General features: G+C 37.8%; 1 protein-coding gene across 4 annotated transcripts in view; it reads right to left on the reverse strand.

Moving 5' to 3' along the window:
• Nucleotides 1-7,750, reverse strand: part of LOC129719504 (dynein regulatory complex protein 1 homolog) — a 408,489-nt gene extending 400,739 nt beyond the window's left edge. For all 4 annotated transcript variants that reach the window (XM_055670894.1, XM_055670892.1, XM_055670891.1 and 1 more), the window contains exons 1-2: nt 7,499-7,750; nt 7,274-7,446 (exon numbers count right to left, since the gene is read on the reverse strand). In XM_055670894.1, the coding sequence (XP_055526869.1) occupies nt 7,274-7,446; nt 7,499-7,653 (328 nt within the window). In that variant the 5' untranslated portion in view covers nt 7,654-7,750. The remainder of the gene's footprint in view (nt 1-7,273; nt 7,447-7,498) is intronic.
• Nucleotides 7,751-13,176: the final 5,426 nt, after the last annotated feature.

Below are 13,176 nucleotides of genomic sequence, written 5' to 3' on the forward strand. Positions count from 1 at the left end.
ACGTGCCTAGGAGATGTTCGTCACCTCCTCGGCATGGAAGTTCAACGAGTTAATGGTGCCTACAATATACGACTACAGAGCTATATCGAGGAGCTGTTGAAACTCCACGGTATGAGCGAAGCTAAACCTGTCAAAACGCCGATGGATCCGGGATATTTGAAGGATGAAACCGAAAGCAAACTGTTGGAGGACGCGACGAAATACAGAAGTGTTGTAGGAAGCTTGCTGTATCTGTCCGTAGTTGCTAGACCGGATATTGCGAACAGTGCTGCCATTCTAGGACGGAAGCTCAGCAATCCAACAGAATTAGACTGGACAGCAGCCAAACGTGTGCTGCGCTATTTAAAAGGGACGAAGAATTATAATCTGCGTTTAGGTGGAGCGCTCGATGAGCCACTCTCCGGTTATTCAGGCTGATTGGGCCGGTGACGTGCAAAGTCGAAGATCAACGTTCGGTTACGTGTTTGTTTGGTGGAGCAACAATTACGTGGGCCAGTCGTGGACAGTCGCGTGTTACCTTATCGTCCATGGAGGCCGAATACGTGGCGCTCAGTGAGGCTTGCCAAGAGGCCATCTGGCTGAGGCAGCTGCTTGCTGATTTCGGAGGGCATCAAACAGAACCAACTACAATCCGAGTGGACAATCAAGGGTGTCTCGCTTTTGTCCGTACTGAGAGATCCACCCGTAGGTCCAAACACATCGTTACTCGGGAGAAGCTCATCCAGGAATTGTGTCTGCAGCAAATTGCGCTGGAGTACTGCTCAACCGAGCTGATGACCGCCGACGTGTTGACTAAACCATTGGGACCAAATAATCATGCTCGCTTTTGTGGTCAATTAGGACTAGAGTAGTAGTTTTTCTCTGCAGAGGTCGTCCATCGAGGAGGAGTGTGGAGAACGATGCACACCCCTGCAATGTTGTTACAGTGTATTTCCACAACCCCCGATCTACGTTAACCTTTACGGCAACACTGCCTATTGATGATTTCTCATTCGCGCTAAAACCTCAAAGAGAGCACAAGTGTTTTCCATACGCTAATAAAGATTCCGTTCAATAGTTTACCGCGTGTTTGTTAGTTCTCTATTCTGATCTCAATCTGAATTCCCATACGCGGTTAGTTCCACTCGTTGTAACTCTGCTTTGTACATTCCGTCACTCAGAAGGTACGTTAGGATTTCGTCTCCAATGTGTTGAGGAAATATTATGCATTGAACCTGTGATGGCTCAGAAAAAAATGTTTCTCCAAACTGTACACTTTTCGAGCCCTTTTGGGGTGAGATTGTGCCAAGCTATAATGAACGGTACAGTGTGCGGAATTCACATTCACGACAAAATTATATCAGTATACACCAAAACACTTGCATTGTTTACATAGGGTATGTTGTCTAGCTATGGTATTATTTGAAATAATGACAAAATGCTTGAGAACAGTAAGCTAACAACTGTTAGATGGAAATTTAAAATGACTGAAATTACTTATGGAATGTAACAAAATTTTGTACACCTATTCTATATAAACTGATGACTTTTAAAGCAAGGAAGGAGGGAACGTACCCATTTCCTGCAGTTTTGAGATCTCCAATGAAATATACAGTGGTCAATGACACATAATAATTGAAACGACAAGTCTTCTCAGGTTTTATGTCCTAACGTTTTCCCTTTCTAAGCTACCTGGAGACGCCACTATGTGTTTAGAGACTGTCCATGAGCCACGTTCTTATAACTGGTTACTCAAGATATTGATTTGATCCAGTCATACATTTTTCTATAATTCATATGAAACGTAATTTCTGGTCAACCCCCTACAGCCCCTTAATAGTTCATGTTGTTTATGGTCGTCCCTATACTTACTGTTTTATCATGTTATTCATGTGAATTATTCGTAGATACACTATTGTTCATTAAACAGGTATTAAATTCAAATTTTTGTTTTTGACACAATCTCACCCCATAGAAGGGGTGAGATTAGGCCAAAGTTCATTCAATTTTAGCAAAATTATAGTTTATTGTAACTTGATCATATTTGCGTCAGTCGTTATCTTAACATTTAAGTGTGCATTGACGTGATTTGGATCAAACTCATTGCCTAAATGTGTGCATTACAAGCTAAGGAACAAAAACGTGTCCTTTTTTGGCACAATTTCACCCCGGTAGACGGTAGGTCTTATCCCTCAAAACCTCTTTATTTCAAATTTGGTTTCATTTACTTGATTAGCTCTCGAGTAAGGCAGGAACTTGTGTTTCATTTGTATAAGAGCTCCCTTCCAGAGGACCACCAAAAAATATCTTTTGCTTCCAAAAACTTCCAAATTTGGATCCATTTACTTTTTCATTTCTTGAGTTATGCAGAAATTTGTTTCATTTGTATAGGAGCCCTCCCTTTCAGAGAAGGAAGTGGTTTACACCAGCAAAATAACTTTCCTAGGCCCCAGGAACTATCACAAATTCTAACGGCGATCCGCTGATCCGTTCTTGAGTTAAGTCGTGATTTGCGGACTCCAACTTTTTTTTTATTATATAGACAAGTTAAAAAGTATTAGTAAGTGTTTTTTGAAGTGCACATCACATAAAACTTGTAATATTTCTTTTTCACCTCGAAGAATATAAATAGCTTAGGTCAAATTAGTGCCGAAAAAAAAGGTGTCCTGATTTTTGACTTTAGCCAGATGGTATCCCTACAACAACAATATCGCACGCTTAGCCTTGGGGATAATAGCGGTCTCGATCAACTAGATTAGTTGAGAGAATTCGTTATCGATATTGTTTTTGGCACATTTTGTATGTGTAGGATAAGTACAACGATACACCGTACCCCAGTGCTGAGTCGAGAAAATTTGCAGCTCGAAAAGATCCTCGACTCGATCGGGAATCGAACCGATATCACAGCCGTGTGGGAGAGCTAGCCGACTGACATCGCTAACCACAGAGCCACGGGGACCTGTGGTATCCCTACACTTAAGGCTATTTCTGAGCAGAGCTTTGAAAAATCCTTTTTTAAAAAGACGCTTGAACGTTTTCGCGTTTAGTGACATGCTTTCCTTTTTGTGCGATCCTTCGCTCATTTTCAACTTGTATCTGCAGCATGTTCAATTTCAAAGAACGGTTTAAAGCAGAACGAATATGGAACGAGCTGCGTGCAACCTTTGCTTCCGCAAAAGGACCGCCGCTTTGTCTTTCATGTCCGTCATACCGGCATTCACATACCATTTTTCGTTTGCGGTCATGATCGTCCGAAAAAACAGTCAATCAGACTTCAACATTTACGAATATGCAACGGGCTGCGTGAGTTGTTTCCGCAAAAGGAGCACGGCCTCGGTATTCAAGGCCGTTCGGGAAACTTCGTACAACGTTCTGTCTGCATTACCATTCCGTTTTTCGTTTATGTTCATGATCGACCGAAAAAACAGTCAATCAGTCTAAAGCATTCTTACGTTTGAGGCGTAGCGAGAGAATTCCGAAATGATGCTTAACATTCGCGTTGTTGTCAAAAATACGATTTGTGGTTGGAATAAGTTTTAAATATATATATATGTTTTTGATAAATCGCTCGCAACTTTTGTATCCGTTGTTTTTTCATAGAGTGAAAGTGGTACATGCTACATGGCCGTCGTATCCAAATACAATTACGTTTTAATACAAAATTCCAATTCTTTTGATCGTCTCGTTTTGTTACATGGTCTGCACTGCATTAGTGCACTTGAATCTATGAAATTCAAAAATCAAAATAAGTTATCGGAGTATATTGATTAACAGCATTTAAAGAAAAATCACCATTCGTGCTCGCAACAACTCAAAAAGGTAGGTATATACCGTAAAACGGGGTAACATTGATTAGTTTTTTCACTTTTTCGCGAGTACACTGGGGACTTTTTTACGCGGTTTTTTTTATACGCGACTTTTTTTACGCGATTTTTTACAATAACGCGGATTATTTTTACGCGGTTAACGCGGATTACACTGTGCTACAAATGAAAAAAAAAAATGCAAGAACTTCTGAAGTAACCTAGTGTAGGTTATAGGTCTTGTTGAGTGTAACATACTATTTATCACATATAGGTAAAATTTAAAAAAAATATAAATCATCTTATTTTATTAATTATAAATCATCTTATTTATTTTAGAACTATTCATCCCATATAGGTAAACTCTTTAAACATATTTATGTATATCAAAATTTCTATTTTTCGCCTTTCCAAAATTTGGGGTTTTTTGAAAAACTTCAAGTAAACGCGCAGGTAACACTTGACTAAAACTATAACCCACACTAAATCATATCAAAAGTTCTTGCATTTTTTTTATCATTTGTAGCGATAGAAGCCAAAAATACTGGTTTTCTAAAATAATATGTAACTACAACCAACCGCGTAAAAAAAGTAAAAGTAAGTCTGCAACGTATGTTGATCATATATGCAAGGCCTTTCCAAACACGGCGTAGGCCAGGATGATGTCTTGGTTAGAGCATAAAACTGGACTTTCTTAACATACATAAATTAATTAACTGTAAATGTAATAAATTTCCAAAAATTTTTCTCTAGTTGATTGAGAAAATTAGATAACGGATCTGGAAAACGTGTCAATGAATACGAAATGTTTAATATTCGACTAGTATAAGATGCTTTGTTGGCACTTACTGAGAGTAAGAAATATAACGGTAGAATTGATTTTTAAATTTGGTTATCAAAACAATAAAAAATTTCAAACAATGCAATATTGTTCAGATCTCGAATGACACAAGACTAAGATGTTTTACTCAAATTTAGCAAAAGTAATCACGGGGCAGTTTTATTTCAACTATTCATGAGAAGGGTAAAACTGATCAATGTTACCCCGCTGATCAATGATACCCCGTTTTACAGTACAAAATATTGATTAGAAAATATGATTTCTTTTACACCTTCAAAGGCCATCCACCTCAGATGCATAGCACACAATTAGGAAATAGCAAATCACATGTGTTAATTGCCGCGCAAGCGACCGAAAATTATTTCATTCTTAACTTCCCGCCCTCGGTGCCGTCTTCGCTGGCCCGCAACTCAGCGAAGCTGTTGAAATGGTACCAACTGCCCTATTCACTTTGTGCCTTGAACGTATACATAATGAAAGATTGAACGAAATAAACGAGCGCTGCTATAGCGAATGACCGCCACCTAGGAACTAAAAAAATGTTCAATTCCACTTTGACTGCTCTTTCTCCGGGCGATCGCTGTACTATGCCGAGCAGACAAGTTGACTGCGGAAGGCGATCGCATTCGTGTTTTAACAGTCAACTTGCGATCCTTTACAAAGCACTGTTTCTGAGAAACCGCAAGTCGCCATCTTGGATTTTAAAATGGCATTTGAAGACAATTTCTGGCCCCTGAGCGTCATTCTGGTTTAAGAAACACCCATTTTGGGTGTTATTTGGTCATTTTCGGCTGTTTTCCAGAAACCGGATGTTACCATCTTAGAGTTCAAAATAGTGTCTGTGGTCGATTCTAGTTCCTGTGTATCATTCTGGTTCCGAAGATATTCATATTGTTTGGAAATCGGCCATTTATGGCCGATTTTTAGAAATCGGAAGTTGCTATCTTACTATTCATAATGTTGTAAATTTCCGACCTCTGGGTGTCATTCTGGCTCCGAAAACATTCACGTTGAATGGTATTTGATCATTTTAGGCTGTTTGCCAGCCACCGGAAGTCGCCATGTTTGAATTCAAAATGGTGTCTGTAATCGATTTTTAGCTTCTCTGCATCATTCTGGTTGCGAAGATACTCATATTGAATGCGAATCGGCCCTTTTTGGCTATTTTCCAGAAACCGGAAGTTGCCATCTTACAATTCAAAATGTTGTCTGAGGTCGATTCGTGACTTCAGTGCATCATTACGATTCCGGAAATACCCATATTTGCCACTGTTCTTCAGAAACCGGAAGTCGCCATCTTGGATTTCATAATAGCATTTGGAGACAATTTCTGGCCTCTGAGCGTCATTTTGGTTACAGTAACACCCATATTGATGTTTTTTGGTCATTTTCGGCTGTTTTCCCAGACACCGGAAGTCGCTATTTTACAATTTAAAATGTTGCCTGAGGTAAATTTGTGGCTTCAGTGAATCATAACAATTCCGGAAATACCCATGTTTGGTAGTATTTGGTCATTTGCCGCTGTTTTTCAGAAACCGGAAGTTGCCATATTGGAATTCAAAATGGTATTTGGAGAAATGTCAGAAGAAGGGAAATCGAAACGTTAAGGGACATGTTTGTTACACCTAAAAACATTCACCTGCCAGGTTTGGTTGTATTTGCTTGATTGGTTCTCGAGCTGTGCGAAATTTGTGTTTCATTTGTATGTGACCCCTCTCTTATAGAAGAGGGAGAGGTGTCAAACCATTATGGATATATTTGTTACCCCTAAAAACATCCACCCGCACAATTTGGTTCAATTTTCTTGATTAGTTCTCGAGATGTACAGAAATTTGTTTTTCGTTTGTTTGGAACCCCTCCCTCACATAAGAGAGAAGGGTGTCGAACCATTATGAACATATTTGTTACCTCTAAAGAGATTTACATGCCAAATTTGGTTCTATTTGGTTGATTGGTTCTCAAGCTGTGCGAAATTTGTGTTTCATGTGTATGGGACCCCTCCCTTAAAGAAGAAGGGGGGTGTCAAACCATTATGGATATATTTGTTACCCCTAAAAACATCCACCCGCCAAATTTGGTTCCATTTACTTGATTAGTTCTTGAGATGTGCAGGAATTTGTGTTTCATTTGTATGGAACCCCTCCCTTCCAGAAAAGGGAAGGGTGTCGAACCAATATGGTTACATTTGTCACTCCTAAAAACATCCACATGCCAAATTTGGTTCCATTTGCTTGATTAGTTTTTGAGATGTTTGTGAATTTGTGTTTCATTTGTATGGGACCCCTCCCTTCCAGAAGAGGGAGGGGTCTCGAACTATCTTAGTCACCTTTCTCGGTACCTAAAACCCCTATATTCAAAATTTCACGCCGATCGGTTCAGTAGTTTCCAATCAGACAGACAGAGCTGCATTTTTATATGTTTAGATAATATTCAAATCCATGCATCTATGTTAATTTTTTACAAAATAATGATTTACTTAACAGAGTTGAGCGCCAGTTATATGAACCAATTTGTTTGCTGGGTGTTCAAATGACTTCGTTCAATATTAAAAGATTATAAATTTTCATTCATTGGTGTTAACTCAATTTAAAAAGACGGTGCTTGGTTCGTTCTGATCGCACGCCGACTATTTATAAATCTAAGTATTTACCCTCTCTTATTTCCGCTTCTCTGACCCGCCTTTGTACTTCTCGTTTATCATTAGCTACTTGAATATCCTGAATAAGTTCTCGACCATCTCGAAACAGTTCTGAAATAATATGATCGCTATCTTTCAATCTGCGACGAATAGTTTCTCTATCGTCCGAATAATCTTCATTAATGCTAAAATATTTGTTTTTGAGTACATAGAAAAAATACTTTGAAATGGTTTTACGATTTGTTGGTTTTCTTTCGCCTAGCCAAAACTTCTATCAAACTGTGAGATTTCTCTTCTAATACGGCTTGAGCCACAACTCCAAATAGATTTGGTTTAGCAATAGAGCAGTCGTCTTTCTGTTTTTCGACCAAGACGAAATCTTCATCTTCCATAACTACAGTATTTCGAATACAACAATTCTACTAGTTCTAAAAAGATTAAAAAATTTTAAACTAATACGAAAATATTCAATAAACAACAAAACAGTCGTTTCCATGCAACGCATATAGACCAGAGCTGCCAGATTTTATTTTGAAAAATCTGTATGCACCCGTAAAAAAATCTGTATTTTTCTGTATTCGCGTTGACGGTGTTGCTGATATTTATTTGGTTTTTGCATGCAAAAAAGAAGGAAGGAAATATTTTTGCTTTTGTCATCACGCACATTTTGACAATTACATATGAGTGTTCACGTAGGTGCGAACAGCCTTCAAAATCTCTTTCAACGCGAATAACCCGAATTTTGTTCGTGTGCCTACAAGTGCTCTGATTTGGGTAGCGAACCTATACATTAGAGAAATGACAAGACACTCACCGTCAAGGCAACTGTCAACATCAAAACGGATAACGGCAATGCAAAATTATACAGATCGCCCGTTTTGATGTTGACAGCTGCCTTAACGGTGAGTGTCTCGGTGTCTCTCTGGTGTATAGGCTGACTAGATTTGGGGTAACTGGGTTTGGCATCCAACCCTAAAGTTCGCCTGAAACCGTAAAAAGGTTGGGTAAAATTCTTGAAAGAAAACTCAGGTCTATAAGCGTGTTTTTTTCCTATGAAAGCAATCGAATCAGGTATTTTTGTTCCAAAGCTTTCCCGCTTAGCCAAATGTTAGATGTCCAGAAGAAATGAGAAAGGCAATTTCTCGCTAAGTCAATGCCGGACGCCCAGCAAAAGTCGAACAGAAGTAATAAAAGGGCAAAAGAAGAGCGTTGGTTGTCGTCAACGCAAATACAATATAAATACAATCAGCCGTAAATATTCTACGTTGGGCGAAGAAACAGATTTTAAAGCCTGCTCGCACCAATACGAATTTTCATTTCTGTCAGACTGCTTGTGAAAACCGAGAAATCAAAGCAAATATATTGCTTTCTTTTTCTCTCACATAAACAATCCACGAGACAGTTACGATCAACTGATTTCCGTTTCTTTCTTCAACTTTTTCAACAGCCTCAGATATGTTAGAGAGATCGCAACGTGAATGCAATCCGGATCGAGAAGCGTTAAAAACAAACGTTGTCCGATCAGTTGCTCTAGTATTGCAATGGCAATCTTTTAAACAATAATAAAACATTACTTCAGATTATTTTTCTCCGACATTATAATATTCTGTTTTCGGTCGGTGGGGTTTTGCAAATTGAAAAACAACAATAACAAACGTACAAGCAGTTAAACGCCACCCGTGGATTGCCTTATGCGAATCGGCCAGTATGGCCGCTATTTGGGAAATGCATTCGAAAAAATAAAAATTGATGCTCGGATCTGTTCGGATGAAATGTTTGTGAGGCCAACCTACCAGTTCTTTAGTTCGAACACTTTGAAATTCTGTACAAATCTGTATTAAAAGTCAAAATTCTGTATTCTGTATCATTTCTGTAACGTGGTCAAAAAATCTGTATAATACAGAAAAATCTGTTTACTTGGCAGCCCTGATTGTATCGGTATAGAAAATATCGATACTTTTGAGACGATGCTTCGCTTTTTTGGATCGATACGCATAAGTCCGATGTATTATTCACGGTAAGAGTCGAAAACCCATTAATGGGTATTGTTGTACCCATTTTTTTCTGTCATATGCGGCTGTCAAAAGAATGGGTAAATTTAAAAATGTGAAATGGGTAAAATTGTACGCATTAGAAAGACATTAAAAAAAATGGGTCATTTGTTTACCCATTAATGGGTGAAAAAATACTTCAAGAATCGTTTTAGTTTGCTCTGTCGATTTGTTCGCACGCGTTACTTCCACGTCTGTTTTGTTTATTATTTGTCAACAATTGCCATGGAAGAACTTTAAAAGAGATTCGATACTGCGTCGTTTAAGAAGTTGCAAGGTAAACAGTATGTTATATCAAGTATTGAATTTTACAATGTGAGATTTTTTTTATATTAGGTCTAGAATGTTCACTATCCGTCTGGTATTGGCTTTGTTGCAGAAAATAACGGTTCTGACAATTGATGATAGCAGATAAAATACTCCTGTTTTCGTAAATGAGATTCATTTTTGCAAATAATTAAAAATAATTTATTTCACTTTCATTTTTTTGAGTGATAATCACAAAGTTTCCATTTATTTAATAATGGGTAAAATTTCACCCATCTCCTTGAGAAAATTCATTTCTCAAAATGAGTGATTTTGTACCCAGTTTTTGACGTTTAATCGGTTTACCCGTTAATGGGTGAATCGTACCCACTAAATGGGTTGGTTCACTTTTTGGCGAAATGGTTGAACTCTTAGTGGTTGAAAAAGTACCCATTAATGGGTTTTCGACTCTTACCCAAATCTGCCAAAATCTGCTAAAGTATCGATACTCAAGCATCGATAATTTTTTTCCGGTCGTATCGATACCAGGTTGATATTGAACGCGGAGCATCGATATCAGCTGTATCGATATTCTAACTGATACTTAAAACAGGTCTATGAGAAGCGGCAATTTTTTTATCTTTATTACGGTCAGTCATAGATGGAAGATGTTTTTGAAAAAGTTTGCAACTGCTCTAAAAACTGACAAAATCTGCTTGAAATTTGAAAAAAAGTCTGGCCGTGATTTGAAAAAACAAATGCGTTTGCGTAGGCAAAAGTCTGCAGAAATCTGCAAAGATTTTGAAATACTACAAGGTATACAGCCCTAGGGTTGTACACACTTAAAATTTTTTGCCGGGTCTCGGTAATTTATTGCCGAGAACGGCACCACTGACTGCTCGGTTAAAAAAATAATGACAGCTGTCACATTTTTTCGTGAATCTCGGTTCACCTAACTGATATTTCGGCTCGTTAATATTTTGTGCCGAAACTTCAGTTAGGTTGAACCGAGATTTTCGAAAAAATGTGACAGCTGTCATTTTTTTCTAACCGAGCACTCAGTGGTGCCGTTCTCGGCAAAAATTACCGAGACCCGGCAACAAAAATGTAAGTGTGTATGAAATGGTGACGTGGGACTAAGCACTGTAATTAGAAGGATTTTTAGTTACAAAGGTTACAGAATCTGCAGACAGCAACAATTCGTTTGTTCTGTGATTTAAGTATTTTTTTATACGCAGCCTCCCCATAGATTTTCTTTTTAGAAATATATTGACAACACTCAAAAGAACTTCGATTACACTTAACGATATTGTGTAGTGGTTATTTGTGCATTTGTACATTTAATTAACTAGGCACAAGCGTGTTGTTGTTATTGAAGAAGCACCAAGAATTACTCGCAATGCGCCTGAATCAGAATTAACTCTAACTCCTCATAAACTAAATCCAACAATACCTACGTTATCATAATACATGATTTTGTCTTATTTAACTCTGATCAAATTAAATTTATTATATAAATCTTTTTATGAAAATAACTTCGAAGCCGTTACATAGGTTCACTCATAGGGAAACATAAGAAGATATGTTGAACAGAATTATCAACAAGTTCCAGCGAAAAATCATATCAAACAACAATTACAAGGAAGTTAAAGTTCGAAATGATTCATTTCTGTTTTTTGTTTGACAAGTTTTTTTTTCATTTGCCAACAATTACATTCATTGTATTACGAAGACAGCTAATATACGTAAGAATATTCCCGGTCAACATTGAATGTAACACAATGTTACTGTTCTGTAACACAGAAGTAACATTGTTACGTTACAAAGTTATCTAATTACAACATAACTGTTACTGAAAAAATGGTAACATTGTTATGTAACAGTATTTAATGTACATGCAACGTAACAAAAATCAGAGTCAGAGAGGAACGATATCTCAGTGAAAAAATGTGACATCGGTTAGTTTTATTTTGTTGAAACCGCGGGACATTTCAAAAGCGTGCGGGAACCTTTGATGAACATAGGACGTTTCGCAGGACGTATTTCTAAGCGGGACAATTTGTTCAAACGCGGGACTGTTCCGCGAAACGATGGACGTCTGGTCACTTTGAATTATGAGCAATTTTTCTCGTGGTTTGAAACTTCGGAATGTGAAGTTAGTCGCATAGAAACGTTTGGGAAGGAATCCATGTTGCTCTTCCGCGATGACGTTCTGGCAATGAGAATATATTGGTCCCATGACCACTAACTCGAACAATTTGGATGTAGCACACAATGCAGATATTCCTCTGTAGTTGTCTATGTTGCTTCGATCGCCTTTCTTATGAACCGGAAACATAAACGCCTGTTTCCAAGCAGAGGGGAATCTTCCTAAGGCTACAGATAGGCGAAACAGATGCGTAAGAGGAGTTAACAGTCCGGAAATGCATTTTTTTAGTAATATGGCGGGGATCCCGTCAGGGCCAGGTGAGTTTGAATGCTTCAACTTAGTGACAGCGGCAGAAATGGCGCGATCGTCAATATTAATCGAGGCGATGGAGCTGCTAGAAACGGCGACTTTGTTGGCGGTTGCGAATATCTGACTAGTGGTAAGAGATTCATCGCAAAAAAACACTCGAGAATTTTGCAGCAAATAGTCTGCAAATATCAGCCGGATTATCTGCTTTTTCGGTAGCTAATTCCATCACTGACGGCAGTCCCGCTTCATTCCGCTGTACGTTAATGAAGTTCCAGAATTGTTTTGGTTTGATTACGACGTTGAAAAAAGTAACAGTCAGTGTTGAGACCGTTTGCCTTTCTATTTGTTAGTGATTAGTGCTCGGAATTTGAATCAAAGCCGTTTTCTGAATTCTCGTTATTTTCATATACAAATCATGTTTAAATCTATATAACTAGCACTTAATTGCAACGAAAATAAAATAACCAACATGCTAAATATTTAAAGGCCCAAATACACACACGACGTAACGACGCCTTCTCCATACAAAATGGAAGGCGGGGTAGCGATCTCCTTAAGATCGCTGAGAAAATTCATTTGTCGTTGATTTTTTAGTGCAGGAAGTTACATCATAGCTAATTTGCTCAAAACTTGATGCAATACGGTATATTAAATACAATCATTCTGTGGAAAATTCTGGGGAGCTGAAAAATTCCTTGTGTGAAATGGGAGCGCTCATTGCGACATTTGAAAGCTCTTGTTCCCGAAAGCGAAATAAAACAATTTTTGGCGATGATTTAATGTTATTAAAATGAGCAATACAGCAATAGACTAAAAACATTTTGTTTTGCTTTACTGAAAGAGGTTTGCGTTGAGGCTGTGGTTAAGATTTTCAACTCATTAGTTCGGAGAGTCAATTTCGCTTGAAGTGATCTTTTTACTTGTATTTGTTTTTTTTTTTTTGTTACGATACTATACGACACAATTAAAAAAAATAAGCGTTATCCGATTTGGGTATTTTTTCCAATAAAAAAATTAAGAACAATAGAGCTCTTAGATTTTTTTTAGTGCGCCTATGTGAAAATTATATGACTAGAGTATCTCTCCTACAAAAAAAAAAGTGCAAACAATATCAGCAAAAGAAAAAGTTTACTAATAGTTAATGATATTTTTCCTCACTG

This window comes from Wyeomyia smithii, chromosome 2 (assembly GCF_029784165.1).
Source record: "Wyeomyia smithii strain HCP4-BCI-WySm-NY-G18 chromosome 2, ASM2978416v1, whole genome shotgun sequence".
In the NCBI taxonomy this organism is placed as follows: Eukaryota; Metazoa; Arthropoda; class Insecta; order Diptera; family Culicidae; genus Wyeomyia; species Wyeomyia smithii.